At 41.5% G+C, this 21358-nt stretch overlaps 1 protein-coding gene across 1 annotated transcript in view; it reads left to right on the plus strand.

Moving 5' to 3' along the window:
- The window catches only part of DZANK1 (double zinc ribbon and ankyrin repeat domains 1), a 1079146-nt gene that overhangs the window by 550578 nt on the left and 507210 nt on the right, over window positions 1-21358 (plus strand). Inside the window, exon 12 of the mRNA XM_086926915.1 lies at window positions 15117-15281. Coding sequence (XP_086783041.1) covers window positions 15117-15281 — 165 coding nt within the window. The remainder of the gene's footprint in view (window positions 1-15116; window positions 15282-21358) is intronic.

Consider the following 21358-nt stretch of genomic DNA (forward strand, 5'->3'; position numbering starts at 1 on the left):
TCTTGGATAGATTCTTGGCAAAGAATACTAAACTTATGCTACACCTCACTTACTTCTTCCCTCTTACTAGACTTAGGTTAGGTACATTGGGGTAGGCGTATTTTAGAAGCACCAGTTGAGTACGTTTTAGTATTTATTTATTTATTTATTTATTTATGTATGTATGTATTTTATGTCTTAGAAATCATACCATGCTTTTACAGTACTATTTTATAATACTCTTCTTGCTGTACGCATTATACTTTACAGCCAGTATTACGATTGTAGCAGTTCATTTCTTCTGCATGAGAAAGAAGACTGTTCAATAAATACTTTTATTGAAAACGCCCGTCTCTCTATTTCTCTGCACCTCTGATGAAACAAAGCATGCACGAAGGACTGAGTAAAATATCTATCTATTATTTCCACGACTCAGAAGATACGTTTTATCTTGGGGAAACAAAGTTGTTATGTTTATGCGGTTGTCAGAAACTAATCCCTTCTTGTGAATTCAAGAACGTTTCTAGTGACCTCTGAGCTAGCTGGCACTCACAATTAAGTCTAATATATTCGATAGAGACCTAGTAGACCTAAGTCCTACGTCACATCTATAGGATATATTATTCCAATGAGCAGAGCCTATTGGGAATATAGGAACTACACTACATGGCGCCCAACATTTGGTAAGGCACTAATTTAACGCTAGATACTGGAGTAACTCATTTGTGCTTTTCACAGAGACCCCCTTTTCCCGTAAAATACTCCAATAGACGTCTGGAGTGGGTAAAAAGGATAATATATCCACCATTACTGAGCAGGACGACAATCCTGTTTATTAGTTTTTGGTTTGTTCAACGTTGAAGAATACAGTGTTCCAAAATATTGTGCACCTTATCTTTGTTCCCTTGAAACTTGCACCGCAAACTTTCAGTCAACAAAATGAGTGACGAAGAAAATGGTGGAGATGCAGTAAATGCAAACCAACCGCGTTTTAACCTTACAGGTTTCCAAGAAACCAATGCAGATGCTATAATCATCCCAGAAAACGTACGGAAAACCATTGCTATAAAGCTTATACAAAATGGCCTATCATCAAGAGGTGGTAGGGTAATTTTTGTCATAGAGGCACATGAATATCGGCGGACAGAGGTATTCTATTCATGGATTATCTTTCCTGAAGCAAATCCAAAAACACACGTGTTCCACTTCTACGAGATAGAGGTACCTCCAGCGGAATACACTCCTTTCGAGGATATTGAAATTCCATTAACATACCAAGAGCATGCGCTCTGGTTTAAAGGCGCCCTACAACATCAAAATCACATTACCAGGATCGGTCCACTAGGTAGACCAGGAGCAACATGGACGGTACTAGCCAGCTATACACCCCATCCTGACATTGAAAGAATGACAGATGTAGAACTATTAGCTCAGCTAAAACAATTAATTAAAATACATAGACAATTGGTTCAATATGTCATGCTGACTCTAACAGTCCAACCTGCTATAAGGATTCCACAGCACACCCCTCATCAGGGGAACACAAACAAAATTACACCACAGACTATACAATCGATCATTGGTAAATCACCCACAAACAGGGATCAAATTCCATTCTGGTTAGCTCAAAAAATTACTCAAATCGAGGCAGTATTTCCCAATAGTATACCTCATGAGAAACACAGGATTCTAACAATCTGTTTACCAATGGGGATCGCACCACACCTGGAGGACTGTGACACTTGGTGTACAGTCTTTGCTGCAATCTACACAAAAACACATGGTGTTCTGTCTATGGCGGTAACAGATTCAAAATGAATACAGGGTAGAGCCTGCTTTAAATCTCTTTACGAAGTTACTGAAGGATTTCAAACAGGTCTCAGCTATAACATTAGCTAATATTAAAGGTGAAGCAGCATCCGTGGGGATCCGCCAAAAACGAAAATAACTTGATGTAACTGATCAACCGTATGCACTGGCCAGAATAATAGAAAAATCCTAGGAAGAACTAGGAAGAGAAATTTTTTTTGAATGTGGCTTCTCACCAATAAGCCACACCCAATCACTGCACTCCCACCTGGGAGGCAAATATATACACTTTTGAATGATATACACTTTTAAGCATGTATTACCACCCCAGGCACAGGAAGACTGTAACACAAAACAAACAGCACCTTTTGAAAAGGAGTTTTATTTAGCAAAATGCAAAGACTATCACTTTTAGAATAAGGCTTGGGGTTTATTACATAATACTCTCTAAACAAAGGCTGTCTCAGATACCAAATGTATTAGATTCAAATATATGTAGCAAACTTATAATCTAAAGGCATGAATCAATAATTATACTGATTAATAAACAAGCAATAACTGATATAAGATAAGATAAACTGGACGTCCTGCAAGAAAGATAAATATACAGAGTAGAGGATCACTCTGGATATGTACCTCCCACACCACAAAGAAAACACCTCAAACGATCCAGCCACTGGCTCACATCACAATGGCAATAATCACAAAACTCAATACATCACCTGATGCATACATTGCCCACTTCTGGCCGGGGGAAGTCTTCAGACAGCCGGGGATCAGAGCTCAGCAATCAGGGTTCAATCCGAGATAGACAAGTCTGACCTCACTCGGAATCCAAACTCCCAAACTTCCACTTCCACCAGACCAGTGGAGGCTCCCTTTTTTAATGCAAGTGGAAACATTGGTTGAAGCTTCTAGCAAGCCTCGCCTCCTTTTCTCATCAGATTCCGTACCACTCTGTGCCAAGGAGACAGCATGGTTGATCAGGCTTTTGCTATGACTTTGAGAAGGAGCCTGTACATTCCTCTGATAAGAAACGGTTTCTACTAGCATGCAGAGTGCAGAAAGGCTCAGAAGATGGAGTCGCTTAAGCATAGGCCACTAATGCAAGATGGCATAAGATTATGCCAAAGCCAATAGGCAAGCCCTGCCATTAAGCAAGATAAAGTCAGAAAACAGAATGGTCAAAGCCAATAGTAAGAACTCATAATTCTCACCAATTACACATTCCTACACAACTACACACGTTCAAATGCACGCCACACGCTCTGCTCTTGGCAAGACTGTTCCACTCAGTAACAGCTCCCACTGAAAGACAGCAAGATTACAGAACAGAAGAGAAGGAGGCAAATGCAGGACCATCCTACAATAAGGAACACACTAAAATCAATTAAAATGGTAGTGGTGAGGGTCATCATAGGGTGCCAAAATCACAAGAGTGGCTCATTTATTACAGTTAGTTTGAGTGGGAAACCAGTAAAACCCCAACTAACAGAAAATCCTGAAAAGGTTTTTATTAAAAACACTCTCACTACTCCTAAAAAGAAGTGGGAAAACACTAAACAGACACTTCCTAAAGAAAAGCGTTCTCAATCCAGATGTAGGTCTCCTCAAAAGGAGCCCACTGAAAAGAGGTATAACCTCAGAAACAGGGATAATTTGAGAAAACCTGATAGATATCAAGATACTGATACACGTTCCTCTCGTACCTTTCAGACTTCCTCACAGAACTCGGAAAGAAGAGGACGATCAGAACACAAGGAAGAACGCGTGAAGTCCAAAGACGATCAACACGTTCCAAAAAATAAGAAAACTCAATTCACCAAAAAGAAGGTAGCACGTCTAAAAATCAGACATGCCGAGGATCTTGAGGACACAACTCAAGAACGGGGAGTGGGCTCAGACAATGCTGGACAGCGCAGCAGAAGTTACCATAGCTCGCAAGATCCTGAAGGATCATCTGGAGACAGTGGACTTGAATGAATACATTCAAGTTGAAACTGCCAATACAAGGGTTAGTGAACCCCATAAGTTATATGAAGTAACTCTAAGGATAGAGGGGGACATAACTAGAAAAATAAGAGCACTCTTTTAGGAGAAACTCTCTGAGAGTTATGACATTCTTCTGGCTGAACAAGACTGGCCAAGAATAGTTCCCACGTGGCCTTAATTACTTTACAAATGTCACAGTTTCAATTTTTAGAAAAGTCCTTCAAAACATGGCAACCAATTTTGTTATTTTTATATTTGACTTTTATTTTTTCTTTTATATTCTTTTTACAAAATAGTTTATATACTTTTTTCTCCTTTTAAATTCATCATATTCATTTCTCATAAACAGCAATACATTAATTTCATTGACAATACAAATATGAACAATAAAAACATACCATACAGAGAACACATCTAAATCACTCTCACCATTGCCTCATACATACACATTCATACACTCAGCATTCAGTCTTTATTCTGTAATAAAAGAAAGTGGTAAAATACTTCCGAAAGGCTTTCCACTCAAATACTCCGATATAACTGATGCAAATAATGTTCCTTTTGCTCGAATCCCTGGAGTGGGGGATAGAGTAATTCCAAACATGGAACATAGATTAGGACCAATCTTAGCAGCACATGAAGGACTTGCCTCTGCAGACGCAGATGTTTCCGCCACAGTGTCATTATTAAAGCAAAGATACTGGTGGCCACGCATGAGGAAACAGACCCGAAACTTTGTTTTGGAATGTGAAATTTGCCAGAAAATGAAAGTTTTGACAGTGAAACGCCTGGCGCAGACGCCCCTTCTAATTTTCAGATAAACCATTAGCATGTGTTTACCTGGATCACTGTGGTCCCTTACAGAGGGATGGTAACTATAAATATATCATGGTAGCAGTGGCTTCTTGCTCATAATTCATTTGGATGTGGCCCCAGCGCTCGGCTGACGCCCGAACTGTTATAAAATATTTGCAAGTCTTTATCGGCACATACGCAATCTGCATGCTACATTCTGACCAGTGTCCTGCGTTGAGCTCCAAAGCTTACAAGGAGGCCATGGCCAATCTGGGTGTTGTATTGCTGTACTCAAGTCCATTCCATCCTGATGGAAATTCGGTAGTGGAAAGAAAAAACCGGGACATAAAGCAATCTATAACAGCGAGGGTATTAGGCTCGGGTGACGGGTGGGTCAAACACCTAATAAGTGTCCAACGTAGTTTAAATAATCTGCCAAGAAATTCTCTGGGTGGAATCACTCAATATGAAATCCTTTTTGGTACTAGAATGATTGTCGAAGACCTCGATCGTCATACTTCAGTGGTAGAACAAAAACCCTTTGATATCAAAGACCGTTTGGCTGTTTTGCAGGACTTAAATGAAACACGAAGAAGTCTAAGCAACACATTACAGAAGCCAATGACCACTGAAGAAAAACCACCTGTCCCAGCAAGACCTGTCTGGATTCCAAAGATTTGGGATCTAGTCAGAGAAAGAATCTCGGATAAGAAGGAATTTGGGCCTTCTTACAGAAAACCAGTACCTGTGCTAGCAATTCACGGATCAAGAGCAGTGTTACTGCCGCCCCTTGCTGGAAGAAAGGACAACCGGTTCGTATCAATCGACCTGGTGAAACCACATCATGTGGCCGATAATTAGTAGTAGGCCCAGTGGACTCCAAAGATGTAGCAGACGACCAAATCTGGCTACTATCCAAGAGGTTCAAACTGAGAGACTCATCACCTTTGAAGAATCTGCAGTGCGAAAAGAAGGACTATGTAACAAAGCCCTGGAACTTGTGCCTCTTGAGACCCAAATAACAGTTCGTCAAGACACTCCTGTCTACAATGATATAGCATCTGACTATACTAATATGACAAGGGATCAAGTAGCTCCAGTGATTTCAAATAATCCTGATGCAATACCAACAATTGACAGAACTGCCTCTGGCTATTTTATCAACTTTGATACGTTTTCTGAAGATCCCAGTGAACCTGAAACAACGCCAGCAAAATAAAACTTTCAAGGAATAAGTAACAGAACTTTTTCACCAGCTTGCAAATACATATCTGGTTTCACCATGGGTTGAATTTTGGATTGTGTTAGGTGTACTTTTTCTCCTACTTTGGCTCATTCTTGTTTTAAGTTTGGGAAAACTGATTGATGGAAAATATAGTAAAATGGACACAGCAAGTAAGAACATCAACTTGCTCCTGAAGCCACACAAATACAAATCATCTCATCATGAACCAAGAGACCTGTCATCAGTAAACATCACAGCCGTTCCTCTACCTGGTGGTATAGCCTGGGACAGAACTGATTATGACATTTATGGTCCTGTAGAGCTGTTGAAGATTCCACACCAATTTAAGGTTTCTTTGAGTGACTTTGTTTCACCCAGCACATTTTCTGATGATTGGGACTTTGAGACTGTTAATAACATGATGGCAGACTTAGAAATGTCAGCAAAATTTACAAAACATGAATACTTAGAAGGTTCATCAGATTATGAACAAATGAATTGTTTTAATCATTATGTTAATCATTATTTGCACAAATCTGCAAACCCTAGAAATATTTTTACTTACAATTATTGAGAACATTGTCCAACGCCACCAAAGGGTAGCTCAAAAACATTCTATGAAAAATGTCCATACTTCTCAGGTTTCAATGTCACAAATCTAGAAACATTTTACTTTAAAAATGTTAATAAGACAGGAATGAAAAGTATGTTGACTAATACTAAGCACATTTATTCTGAGGCCTTTTATGCTCAATTGTCCACATTAGGTTTTGACTTTTGGAAAGACAACATTGAGACGAAAATTGTCTGGGGCACAAAAGACTGGTAGGTGCAAGGTTTAGAAGCCTTATTCAGAGCCTGCATCATCCCAGAACAAATAATTTTCTTGAATGACACTGTTCACTAGACAACTTGTCTTGTAACTAGGATTTTAGGGTTTTAGTATAGAGGAGTTAGAGGCGCTCAGCCAGAGTTCCAGTAGTCAGTCCGACACAGTTCTAAATGTAATGGTGTTAACAGGAAAGGGGTGACCCTATAAACCCTTTACTTGTGATTAAAACTAACCACACAAACAATTTACAATAGACCTATGCACACATATAATCAAATTTGTACAGTGTGTAAACGTATTTGAGATAATGAAAACAATATCCAGTTGTGACTTCTTCTGTTATTTTAATGTGGGTTGGCACAGAAAAAAGCCAGCCGACACATGTTTCGTCTGAGACAAATAATCTCCGACTCTTCAGGGCTCAAGTCTCAATCGACTGTAGCTATAATCCCTGAACCGGTGATAATTCCTACCCGGTTGGGTTCCAATATCCAAATTCAAAGGCCAGTAGTACAAGAATCAAAAGGCAAAAATTAGCAACAAAAGTATAATTTTGGTCCGGATGCTCCAATGTGGCACGTCCAGTCACCAGCGATACCCAGATTACCATGGAGAACACTCTTCTGGCAATGCAGTATCGTGAGCACATTACACAGATTCTTGGCTTGGCTTGTTTGAGAGATCTGAATGCCACAGGGCTCCTGTCATTCAGACCAATCTGGCAAGATTGCATCTTACCTGTTCTACGATGCCTGCTTTGTGGAGAGGAATGCGTGTTGGATATTTGTCTGACACTTCCATCAGCACAGACAACGGATGTTGACGCTATGCTTGGTTCGGTAACGGCTCATGCATTGTGTTGTCCCCAACGGCTACCAATCCTGATGACCGCATTCATTGAGGTCTCACCAGCATTTCCAGTTGAGGGTGAGATACATGGACCAACAGGCACACAGGTACCATCTACTGTGAACATTGCTAATGCGACTGACGCTGACGGCGATGCTTCTCATCTGTGTACGATTGATCTACTTAATGAAGTGGTTCAACTTTCACCTACTGTGGTAGACAATTTCTTTGCCAGCTTAGAAGATTTCATGTTTTCTCCTGACACCAAGAATAACTTTTGAAATTAGCACACAGCGTTCTATCAACTTTGAATTCGACCTTTATTTTTCAAAACAAAGAAAAAGAACTTCTATCTTTGGAACTCTCTTTTTCTACGATTTGATTTGACTTTTTTCCAAAATTGAACTTTGGCACAAAGTAATCTGCTTAAAGTAGAGCTATTCTTAGAGAACAAGAATTATTTGAATACTTCCTAGAAATGATATTGACCTTATTCACAAACCAAACCAGTTTATATATTGTGCTATGAGATGGTCTCGACCTTTTTTCTTCTGTATTTTAATAGTAATTTCATAAATGTAATTTTTTTCATGATTCATTCAGTTAGCATTGCCAATATCATACTATATGCTTAAAATGAAATCCTTGCTCTCAAATGCGTACAGTACAAATACTCTTTTTTCGTGTGCAATCATTTCAAATGCCTTTTGTGTATTTTTGGGTGGGATTGTATACACAGACTTTAGATATGTTTAGTGCTTAAATTTAGTAATGTCGAACATAAAAAAGTGGAGTGGGTGTTGTATAGCATTTTAGGACCCTAGTGTAATTTTCCCGATTCATGCCCTTATAGAGGTGTAAATCACCGTGCCCTTATATAGGCATAGAAATCATATCCATATTTTGACATAGCCCATGCAGTCCAAATACAGGCATGGATACTTCCACTAGTTCCGAAAAGCCACAACGATTTCTTGGAAAACTCGGCTTCAGCAGTTAGGGACTTCACCTTGCTTGAAAATTGATTTGTCCAAGAACTCATGGAGTTTTCAAAGAACTACGATTCTTTGATGACGTTATGATGTCCAACGTTACGTTAAACTCTGCACCTTCAAGGCATAAATATGCCCAACCGTGCCCTAGCAAACACACAGTGGTTTGGAGCAGTTCGACTATCTTTTTGCCCGACACAGCTCTCTACAGCAAGTGCCGAAGGAAGCCGACCCTCCAGCTGACGCACTGAGCGAGACGCTGTCTTTTCTCTTGCCGAGAAATCCAGCTCCATTGTTTCCAAGCTCCCCTTGCGGGGTGTTGGGAAATCGAGTCCTGAGACAGGGAGATACCAGACCTCCTTCATTCTAAACCAAGGTATGGAGCTGATTAGAACCTAAGAGAAATCTTGGATAGATTCTTGGCAAAGAATACTAAACTTATGCTACACCTCACTTCTTTCTTCCCTCATACTAGACTTAGGTTAGGTACATCGGGGTAGGCGTATTTTAGAAGCACCAGGTGAGTATGTTTTAGTATTTATTTATTTAGGTATGTATTTTATGGCTTAGAAACCATACCATGCTTTTACAGTACTATTTTATAATATTCTTCTTGCTGTACGCATTATACTTTACACCCAGTATTACGATTGTAGCAGTTCATTTCTTCTGCATGAGAAAGAAGACTGTTCAATAAATACTTTTATTGAAAACGCCAGTCTCTCTATTTCTCTGCACCTCTGATAAAAATAGCATGCACGAATGACTGAGTAAAATATCTATCTATTGTTTCCACGACTCTGAAGATACGTTTTATCTTGGGGAAACAAAGTTGTCATGTTTATGCGGTTGTCAGAAACGAATCCCTTCTTGTTTATTCGAGAAAGTTTCTAGTGACCTCTGAGCTAGCTGGCACTCACAATTAAATCTAATATATTCGATAGATACCTATTAGACCTAAGTCCTACATCACATCTATAGGATATATTATTCCAATCCGCAGAGCCTATTGGGAATATAGGAATACACCACAGCGCTTCTGCCTAGGGCGAGGGAGGCAACTATTGAGCCAAGATTCCTGTTGGATCATGCACTGATCACAGTCACTGTTCAACCAGATGATGCTCGACATAAATTCACACGATGGCGTCTAAGAGAAGGCCTGCTGCAACCCCAAACACAGTGAAGGAGATATGCACAAAAATAGTAGAATATTTACAGCACAATGATAGTGAAGACACATCACTGGCTGCGATTTGGGAGACATTGAAATTGGTAACGAGGGGTGAATTTATGGCTGTATCATCCACTGACAATAGAAGATGCTGGTAAACCTGACAGAACATAGAGCAAGAGGTTAAAGAGTGAGAGACTATCCATAAGCGCACAGGTGCACCAAGGGTATGTAGAGAACTGGAAAAGAAGAGGCTCCTCCTAAAACGTCTTGACTTAGATAGGGTGGAATACGTCCTACTCCGCCTACAACACAAATTCTACCTGAGCAGTGACAGATGTGGGAGATTGCTTGCTCTAAGGCTCAGAGCTATGGCAATGGCGGCGGCAATACCGTTGATCAAGAAATCTTCGGGTGAGGATGTGCACTCGTACTCTCAGATAGTAGAAATCTTTAGACAGTTTTACCAATCTTTATATGCTGAAGATCAAGCATAGCAGCAAGAAGCTCACGCATATCTGGAGGCACGTAAGTTCACTGAGGCTCTGGCGAGCAAACTCGACGACCCAATACGCCCTGTGGAAGTTATTTCATCCATCACTTGGCTGAAATTTAATAAAGCCCTGTGTCCCGACAGGTATCCAGCTCTGTTTTATAAAACCTTCTGTGTGGAGTTGGCGCCTCTGCTGGCGCGTCTATTCAACTCCTTTTTGGAAAGTGTGCAGTCACCGATTCCATGGCAGAAGCGTCAATCTCGGTGATTCTCAAACCTCATAAAGACCCTAGCGCATGCCATTCATGCCGCCCAATGTCACTGCTTAATCTAGACGCAAAGATCTTTGCTGGGATATTAGCGGCTCGATTGAACCAGTTGATGGCGGGCCTGATCGACCCCGACCAAGCGGGATTCATCCCCACATGCCAGGAAGGTAATAACACTAAGCGACGCCTACACCTTATGGATATTGTACAGAGATCCCACAAAGAGACCTTATTAATGTCAATAGACCCAGAGAAAGCATTCGACAGAGTATGATGGAGTTATCTTTTTGACACACTCGGCTTTGGCTTCAGTGAGCACTTTATAAAATGGGTCCGATGCATATACCAGTCCATTCGGGCATTTGTCAGGGTGAATGGGTTGTCTTCGGATCCATTCACAGTAGTACGGGGCATAAGGGCGGGATGCCCACTTTCGCCCCTCCTCTTCACTCTATACATAGAGCCCCTTGCCCAACATATCGAGACCACCCACAGATAGGGGGGCTACGATTCGGGGGTGACATACACAAGATAAGTCTCTAAGCGGACAGCCCACTTTTATCACTCGCAGAACCACTTACTTCCCTGCCCGCCCTGCTGAACGAGCTAGAGGCCTTCGGGAAAGACTCTGGATTTAAAGTAAACATGAGCAAATCACAGGTTCCTAACCTATATTCCCCCCAGGCGCATGAAGAGATTTTAAGGGAGAGATTCCCTCTGCAGTGGGTAAAGCAACCGATAACTTACCTGGGTATCCACCTGGCTCCGACTCTGTCTAGGACGCTGGCGCTGAATTACTTGGCGCTGGTGGACCAAACGGCGAAAGCCCTGGACGGTTGGTCAAGACTAAAGCTGGCCTGGTTTGGGCATATAGCAGCGGTAAAGATGACGGTGCTGCCACAGATTCTATATATCTTTCAGACACTACCTTTGGTCCCTCCACTGAAAGCTATGCACACTATCCAACTAGCAATAAACAAATTTGTTTGGAGAGGGAAGAAGGTGTGATTACCTATATCCCAAATGACGCAGTCCAAGCAGAAAGGAGGAATGGACCTACCGTTGGTGCACAGGTATTTGCAAGCCTCCCGCCTCCGCTATATTGTGGAGTGGAATCGACCGCTCTCCGAAAAGCACTGGATCTTCATGGATCAGGCAGTAACTGGAGCAAATATCTGGAGGGAGGTATGGCTCCCTCATAAACTGAGGGCCTGGGGTCGCTACTCTTCCCCAGTTATAGCTACGACACTGAAAGTATGGGACACTGTAGCACTAAGGAGGGGCCTTACAACATTCTCCTCTCCGATGTCCCCAATAGTGGACAACCCCGACTTCCCTTCAGTCGTCAAATCACAGGTCTTTCAGAGATGGAGAGAAGCAGGGTGTAAGAGGGTGGGTTCGTTGTTTGATCTAGAAGGCATAATCCCATATGAATAACTGAGACTAGACTAGACTATGACCTACCTCAATCCGATGACTTCCATTATTTACAACTTAGGCTCTGGGTCACTTCCAAGACCTATCTAGCGAAGGCTTCTCAGCAGCTCACTTCCTTTGAAAAAAGTTAGTATGCAAAAAAGATGATAAGTATCTTCTGATTTCAGAGCTGTACACCATGCTTGCCACTGGGAGTAAAGGGGGGGGGGGGCAACAAAGGGACAGTTGCATTGGGAGGAGGAGTAGGGAAGGGCCCTGTCAGACAAAGAATGGGAGAACATTCATTTTAGAGCGCACCATATGGCACAAAACACAGCGGGCCGAATCGGCATACAAAGTCCTATCCTACTGGTACCGCACACCGGCCCGCATTCTCAGCTGGGACAAAAATCATACTGAGGAGTGTTGGAGGGGATGTGGTCTCTCTGGCTCTCTAGTGCATTTACTTTGGCATTGCCTAAAGCTGGGTCGCTTCTGGGAGGGGGTGTTGAATGACATTGAAAAGGCGTTTGATACAGAGATCCCACACTTCCCGGCATATACACTTCTGGGGCTATCAAAGCGCTGACATTTCCCTTACGCTCACTGAAGGGTGGGCAGGAGGCACTTGCACTGCTAGCGGCACGACTAACAATCCTTGCGCAATGGGGCACCATGAATGTCCCAGACCACACGGCCCGGCTATATAGACTGTGGCTGACTCTCGCCATGCAGCGCCTCTCTTTGGTTCAGGACCATAAGGACGAGACCTATGCAGAATTGTGGACCTCTTTCATCCAGTTGCTGTCAAAAGAATTGAGGGAGGTGACATTCCCCAAATACCTACAAATACTGCACCGGATCCCTGAGGTAAAGCATGTAACAGTGGCTCTCACGTAGTGGCTCACATCTGAAAAGAAGCCTGACAGATTAAGGTGTAAGGCATAAATGCTTGTTAACTCATGACCGGTGCAGGACCATTTCCTTTTCTTTTTAGCGGTGGGAGGAAGGGGTTTTCTTTCCTTTCTTAAATGTGTTCCTGATAGCTTAGATTTGTTTTCCTATTGTAGATAGGTTTGTTAAAACAATCCAGACATCGCTGCCAGCCCCTAGGTTGTAGGCATTGAAGCTGTGTAAACTTGCTTATGTTCATTGACTCCACGCTGCCGGTCAATGTGGTTGTAGGCACACAGCTGTGTATTTCCTTAAGGATTGAAAACAATATATATTTGTATCTGTCCCTGCTTCTCATCTCTTTTCTTCTCCTACTTACTCGCCCTTGTGAAGTAGGTTGACTAGGGCTTCCCCCGTTTTTTTGCTCCCTGGCTATTAATAGATCAATAGAAATGTATACGTTTTGACCAGATGTTAACTTTCTCTTCTGTTTTGAAGCCTTAACCACTCATAATAGATGAGTATAGTTTAGAAATAACATTATACCCCCTCTGGCTTTGAAGATGGGTTAAGTTTAGGGCATGAAAAGAGATTTAAGAATAACCAGCGGATCTGGTAGACAAGACTTCCAGAAAGAGAACGTGTCTGCCTTCCAGTTTCTCTGGTAGACCATTTAAGTGAAAGGTATTGCTTCAGTTGCCGTTTTCTAACTCTTCAGAGTGTTTTTGAAGTTGGATTATCTCTCTCTATATATTGGTAATCTTGATTGATATATCATGCATTTGGTTCATTTGTAATTCCAGTTTAGTCAGTCTGTTTTCCATCAATACCCATCGGTGCTAAATTTGCTGCAATTTAGTATTAGTAACAAACGTAAACGACTGCAGTTCCCTGAGTATATCTAAGATTGATTCTAAAACTGAATTATTTGATAAAGCAATATGAGATGGGGGATATTTTTTTAGTCTTTTTTTGTTTGGTTTCAGAGGAGCAGACTTCAGATTACGTGGTCAAATGAGATTCCGAAGTCATTTTGCCAAAGGCAGATTTTAACTGCACAAATCTTGTAGAATGTTGAGTTCTGCCCATGTAAGGATAATAAGAGTCAAAGTGAAGAAAAGAACAAAAAGAATCTCTCACTTGAAAATGAGAATATTTACAGTGAAATAATGTAGTTATTTAAATATTTAGAAGGTGGCTGAAATATTGCAGGTCAATAGAGATAATATTCAGAGACAATATTTTATTCAAAATTGCAATGCAGCTCACCACAAGGGAATAGAAATTCTCAGGAGTGAATGGATGATGAAAGAAATGGAAGAATCATCACAAGTATGGGCATTACTTCTCCAGACACCGCAATGCACTTCAACAAAAAGGCGGCTAGAGACTATTTTCACACAAAAAAAAACTTAAAGTCTTATTCAAAATTATATTTTAGCTTACCTAGTGGGAACAGTAACCCTTAGAAATGAATGGGTGGTAAGTGGTACTGGAGAAGTGATTATAAGCAGGAGCCATTTGAATTCTTAGCTCTATGACCACATGGAGCTCAGAAGAAAGTGGCAACACTTCTTGCCGCTTGGTCACGGCCCCCATATGTTACTTTTAAACATGAACTAAAACAACTTTGGCTGTTGTATTATCCACAATGCATCAAGACATATAAATATAAAGACATAAAAAATATCAAAGCAAGCCATGGTCTGTAGAAATATTTTAGTTTTATTGATGATTTTGTAGGGCTGTATGATAATTTAGTGGATCAGGCAAGAGCTTCATTGTTATAGTTTTGGAAAACAAAACTAACATTGCACTAGCTAAGCAATATTGCACTAACTAATAAACAATTTAAAAACACGTTTTATGGTTGAATAATCACTTCGCATTTTTTTTAAATGTGGGTTCCTTTAGCTAGGTGATAGGTATTTCATTCATGAGAGGGTCCTAATAGCTTACAATAGCCTGTTTCATCAGAAATTGACTTACATTTATTTACACTTATAGCAGAGTCCTCAAATAGCACCCTGAAGAACTAGGTAGCAAGCAAGAACAACAACACAATTACAATGCATATGTGTATTACATTATCTACCAAATAAGTGTTCACCTTGTCTCTCTGCCATTATATGTGCTTAATACAACATTTTTAGAATATTTTCGAAAGCAACAACTGATTTGCTTATTTACTGGTCTATGGATTGTTGCTGGCCTACCCCCTAAGTAGCAGTAGTTTTTTGTTTATAGGAGCACGCTTCCTCAAAATATTACGCGACAAAAATTATCTTTTCCTTGGCCTCTATATTTTTCAATATTTAGCACACCCTCTTTTAAATGTGTGAATAATCCTTTTGTTGCAAGGTTATTAACAATCTTAAATAATTTCATTCTTTTTAGCCTGGTCCATCCATAAGCTACCTCACCTGCTCCAAATGCAGTGCAAGCAACCATCCGTATGCTCACTTTTGTGCTTCATGTGGGGTTTATCTGGAGCCCCCAACACGTTTTGATGTGCGCAACAGTGTGCTATTAAACAACGAAGACAACCTGCTGCAATCAGAGGTAAGTCTCATTAGTAAGTATCCTCGTAAAGCCTTTCTCAGTACAATGTGAACTTGATATCCTCCTGTTTGAGGGATGGGATGTCTAAGTAAACAGCAGCACACAAAAGGAACAAATTGACCTACGGAGTACTGCCCTGCTTTAGAGGCTACTGATGACCAATATTGCCAGTGTAACACCATAGTAACTATATCCAATATGGCTATTGTACTCCGAGCGGAGATTCTTAGGGCTCTGGCAAATTCAGAAGTTAACATTTAAATTTGATTTTTGTTACTTTTATAAACTTTGTAACATAGAAGTTAGCGTATACTTCAGCCATGCTTCCCTAATGGAGACATTTACACTGCAAAGTAGTCAACCTGCCTCATTTCCAAAAAACGCTGATCATTTCAAACTATCATCAGTGTAATTATAAGCCCAATGTCCATGCACACAGATGACATTGGTCAGGGCTTGAATTACCACCCAAGTAGAAGCAGGGTAAATGGTAACACCCCATGTAATGTACATGTTCCAGCATATAGAATTAAATACCGTTGTAGTTGAAGAAGCCAGTAGCTACCCATATGCTCCGCCTCCAAGAAGAAAATACAAAGCAGGTCAGAAGCAGATATCCCACAGGCAGATGTTCAAAATGGTCTATCGTCTAAAGTTCAAAGCATCTCTGGTAGCATACTATTCCATATTATTGCAGTGTGCATTAGTGTTGTCTCAAAAGAGCTATTAGTAAATATTTAGCTGTGCCTCATTTATAAGCATTAGCCAACTACTTCTTCAATAATGAGCTCACCCTAACCTCCCATACCATACACAATTTATATTTGGTTAGCAGTAATTCCTCTTGCATTGCCGAATTAAACTAGTCCGCTAGTTTAAAACTAGCCACCTCTGCCATGTTTTATGGTGAATTAGCCACTCTAGATGGAGTGGCTAATTTGTCACCATGTATGGCAAAGTTAACTCAATAAAATATAGCTATGGAATTGTTATCCAACTAGCATGGAAAGGTAGGTATGGTCCCTTAACATGTTAGGACCTTCCCTTGTTACCAAAACGTCATGGCAGAAAAAAATATATATATACACTGACAATATACCCTCACATTTGTGGTGATTTTCTGTTGCCAATATGTAGTGATAGACAGTTCACAAATGGTGAAGAGTATTGGTGGATTTTCTGCCAAAGCCCATGAGTTTCCTTCCTTGGCGATTCACCTACTTTGCTACAAATAGTCCTGTTCACCTTGGTAGAGAACAGGAAACCTGCTGCGCCTATAACATGAAAGCATGACGTTAAGTGTAAAATGTAGGTACTTTTATTAAGAGAAATCATTATGGTTCATTTTCAGCTGCTACCTTGGTAAATGTGGCAATTCCTTGTCACTGTCAGAGAGAATGTCTACCAGCCAATTGTGAGTCATGCCACATGTTGCAAAACCTGGTAGCTGACATGTTGGATGTGACAGTGACACTGATAGTCCCGTAAAATATAATCATTAATCAATTTAATTGATTGGATTGCAACATATATTTTAAACAGGTCAGCTGTCAGTATTAGATATAACAAAACAATTTTCTTAAAAGCTTTTAATAAAAAGCAAACTACTTTTCATTGTCTGTTGCTTCAGATGGCTACATTTTTTAGTGAAGAGAAACGGGAGATGAAAGAGGAATTTTGTCCCGGTAGAGGTAATTCAGTGGGATGATTTTGCTTGCTTACCTTATACAAATAAAGCAATATAAAAATGCAATTTCTTGTGATGCTCCTATCCAGTAACAAATTCACAGCATACCCAAATCATATTAGAGAAAGTTCTTTAAATAGCAATGACATTTTTCAAAAATATCTGTATGTTGATATATTTTGTTTGTAATTCTCTAATCAATTAGTTCAAATACTCTGGCAAGCATCCATAAGCGTGAGCCCTCTCCGAAACATTGGGAAGATAGCTGAATTTAAAAGTATTAAACACTGTGCCAATTTTATGACAATAATTTGCCATTACCTCATTAACCCGATTTTCGGTCGTTTTAGAACTGCTGATCCTGATAGACAAAATATCTGTTCGAGAACTCTAGGGCACATCCATATTAAAAAATATTTGTTTTTTGTGTCCTTTGAGCTGTGATTTCTCCCAATTATTTTCCTGACATGAAACACTCTTGATTACCTTTTTTGTATGTATTTCTGTGGCCGTTTTTCAGTGCTTTTTAAAACTTTTTACTATTTAAAGTATATTTCTAGTTTTAATACTTGGGTGGGTTGTATGGGGTGTGGAAAGAGTCTTTATCATAAAAGCCAATGTAAGGTATTTTGAGCGGCCAATTTATAATATGTGATAGCGCCCGCTGGTTGACAGAACACTGAGAGACATGGGGGAAAGGTCAAAACTGCCTCTCTCAATCGTGGGCAGGGGCGCTCTCCTTAAAATGGTAGCCCTCCCAGGTTTTTATGTGCTACAACACTTTCCTTAGCCATTGCCACCGGCTTTCTCTGTTGATCTCAAGGCCCAGATCTCTACTTTCTTGTGGGCAAACTAGACCCCTGGGTATCCTACTCCCTAGCATATCTTTCATGAAATGCAGATCTTCCCTGTGTAAGGTGGGCCTATGCTGTGCCGATGTGAAATTGTATTACTGGCTGTCCCAGCTAGTCAACATTAATCGCAGGTTGGCCCATAGGCTTGAACTGGAGCTTCTCTATCCATATGGGCTGCTTCCCTTGCTCAATAACCGGTTGCCCCCTCACACTTTGCCATCTGTTAGGTGGGACCCAATCCTGACCTTGCATTGTAGCTGCACCAGAATCTTGGCCTCATGAGCTATTGCAAATTGGATCCTGCTGCCACCTTGCAAACACATGAAGACTGCCACATGCGATCGCCTCCTACAAATAGGGAAACTAATTGACTAGCAGCTGAAACTACAGTTTGAATCCTAGAGGGGGCAAGGACAGCAGCTGCAGACAGCAGTTTCGTCAATGCGCAAGACTCAGCGTAGGAATCTGACAACCAAAACAACGATATGAGAACACTACTCAGGGCCATGCAGGGATGCCTGGTATCAACAAACAACAAGATGGACACACTCAACACTAGAATGGACTCCCATTTCCTGATAACTAAAGAAGCATGAAAATAGCCTGGCAGAAGCGGAACAGAGAATCTTAGCTACTGAAGTCAGCCAAGCTGCCAAGGAGGAAACACTCCAAAATATGGAGGAGATGCTCCACTTCCTCACTGTGAAAAATGAAGATCTCATTGAAATAATATTCACATTTTGGGCATATCTGAGTCCGCCAATACTGCCATTAATGGAGCAGTATAGGGAGCGACTACTCTTGAAATGTTTTGGCTCAAATGCTTTTCGCGCCACTAGTGGTGAAGAGGGCTCACAGATCTGTGGCTGCAAGGCCACCCTCAGGAGCCCAGCACTGCCATAATTGCACAACTCTTTAACTTCTGTGATGTCTATGAGACTTTCTCAGGAGAAGCACAATATTACTTGCTATTTCTGTTGTATCGCTCTATTTGCTGATTTTACCATTTGCAGACCTGGAGGCCAGAAGGAAGTTTGACACTGTTGAACCGCAAAGGCTTAAAGCAAACATCATGTACGCAATGTTGTATCCAGCTCACCTAAGAGCCGCCCACAGTGGGAAGCAGCACATCTTTCAATCACTACATTAAGCTGCTTATTTCCTGGAAGAAAATGCCCCTTAAATGTCAGCTTTTTATATAGAACAACAAGGGCACCCACTTGAGTCAGCACAGGACCTCGGGGAACATATTTTTTAGAGCAACAGTGGTCCCATGCATAAGAAATATACGGGCACAAATAAATATAGACACAATGGAAGCTATATTCAGTAATGACTTGTCCAGCTGGACAGAGTTCCAATTTTTACTTAGAAAAAAGTTCACACAAAAATACCTTCAACAATTCTACGAAGAAGGGCACAAGCCTGTACCCAAACGTATACAGATTGGCATGGTGAAGAAAGTAGTCTAGAGGTAGAACAGAGTTTTTAGGCAGAAGCTGTAGATTTCTGTAAGTTGCACAATAACAGAAATTCAATTTAACACCATTACTAGCCTAACACATAAGTTACACATTCACAGTATATGGTGTTTAAGAAGTCGACGGCGTTTCGATTCCATTATAAAGTCAGAGGGATCATCATCAGGACAAAATAACGCCTAAAGAGTACAAGCCACAATAGCCTAAAGGGAAAAAGGGGGGGGGAAGAAAAGCATACAATGTACAAGTTAGAAAGACTCACAGTAGTGAAGAATTCATACAGTTGTTGTGATGGTGACTTAGTTTAACCCTAATGTAATTGTGACAGTGCTAGTGCCGTAAAAGGATTATTAGGTCAGTACGTTCACGAGAGGAAATTGGCACAGAGGGTCAATGTCAGTACACCCCAGGTTGACAGAGCCATTAGGACGTGATACGTAAAATCCTTGATGTGAGACAAAAAAAAAAAGGCGTGCTTGCTGATTGACGACGAGATAACAGTGTGACTGAAAACCGGTGAGAATAAAAGACGGCATGCTTGCCGATTATCGGTGAGGTAACAGTGAGGATTATACGGAATGTGGATTTAACAAGTGGCTGGACCGCGAGGTGGGCAGTCATATCGCGTCGCAAAGTGAGGGTGCTTACCACAGGTATCGTGCATAGGCGCAGAGGATGTCGGCCAGGTAGAATTAGGGGTGTCAAGGGGATCTAAAATAAAAGGAGTAATTAGGGCATGAAAGTCCCACGTTGAATTAAAGACAGGGGGTGGACTAGGTCTGTCTCTTACCGCTGTTGGGGAGCCTTCCGACCACAGAACGTCCAGGACATTTGGTTCCGTGTTTAACTATTTAAAAGAGATCGACCTCCTGTATAAGAAAGAGAGAGGAGGATTGGGACCACTAGTTTGGGGCATGCATGGCTGGGAAAGAGTATCAACAGTGGTGATGCTTACCCGTAATCAGGAAGACTTAAGGAAGCGCGCCGGCGGATCGCTCGGTCGCGTAATGGGGGGAAGGTGAGCCTGAATCAAAAAACAGAAGGAGAGCCGGATTTAGTAAACAAAGCCAAACTCTAGAAAGTAATTGCTAATGGAGTGGAGCCAGGGGAAAGCTTACCTCGTCGATGGGCTGTAGTGTCTTTCCTGGCAGTTGCAGTGGCTTACTGCCAAGGGAAAGATTTAAAAAGGCTCGTGGTTGGCTGGAAGGAAGCCAATGCGATGATAAAAATAAAAGTAGGACACTGCAGCGGCCATATTGAGTGAGTGGTAACATGCACTTGGATTAAAAAGGGCTCGTTATTGGCTGAGAGGAGCCACATGCGACGGTAAAGATAGGTGTAGGACAACGGGGCGGCCATATTAAGTGAGTGGCAACATGCACCAAGAGTGATCAAGTGAGCAAAAATACATATAAAATACCATACAAAGTACACTTGACTTAATTACATTACTGACGGATATCCTGACCCAAATTACATCAAATTACATTAAGTTAGTCCAGTCCTCCTGTAGGTTGAGCCCCGAATTCAAGCTATCGGTCCGCAGGATCCATTTGAGCTCCTCTTTGTTGAGCATTTTAGATAGGTCACCTCCTCTCTGGGGCAAGATCACTTGGCTTATCACAGTCCATCTTATCTCATTCTCCGTGTGTCCTTTTTAGGTCTCGGCGTCAACGCGCGGAAGCGCGTCTCCGCCGAGATCTTTTGTCAGCGACTATGCTTCCCAGGAGACAGTCCCGGCCACGCGCATCCTTCGAGGCGATTTGTAACTGGAACGCGCGCTGTGGCCAGGCGCTGTCTCCTGGGAAGTGCAAGCACCACACACGCATGCGCATACACACACACACAAGCGCCCATGCACGCACGCACATACATACATACAGAGACACCACCCCTGACACATACACACACGCGCGCACACACACAAGTGCACCGAGGCCCCCCCTCCCCTTCCCGCCGTCACCGTCGCACACATACATACACACACACACACGAGCATACACACACACACACACGTGCACCAATCCCGCTCCAGCCTTTTGGAACTTACCTTAC

This window comes from Lissotriton vulgaris, chromosome 6 (assembly GCF_964263255.1).
Source record: "Lissotriton vulgaris chromosome 6, aLisVul1.2, whole genome shotgun sequence".
Taxonomy (NCBI): Eukaryota; Metazoa; Chordata; class Amphibia; order Caudata; family Salamandridae; genus Lissotriton; species Lissotriton vulgaris.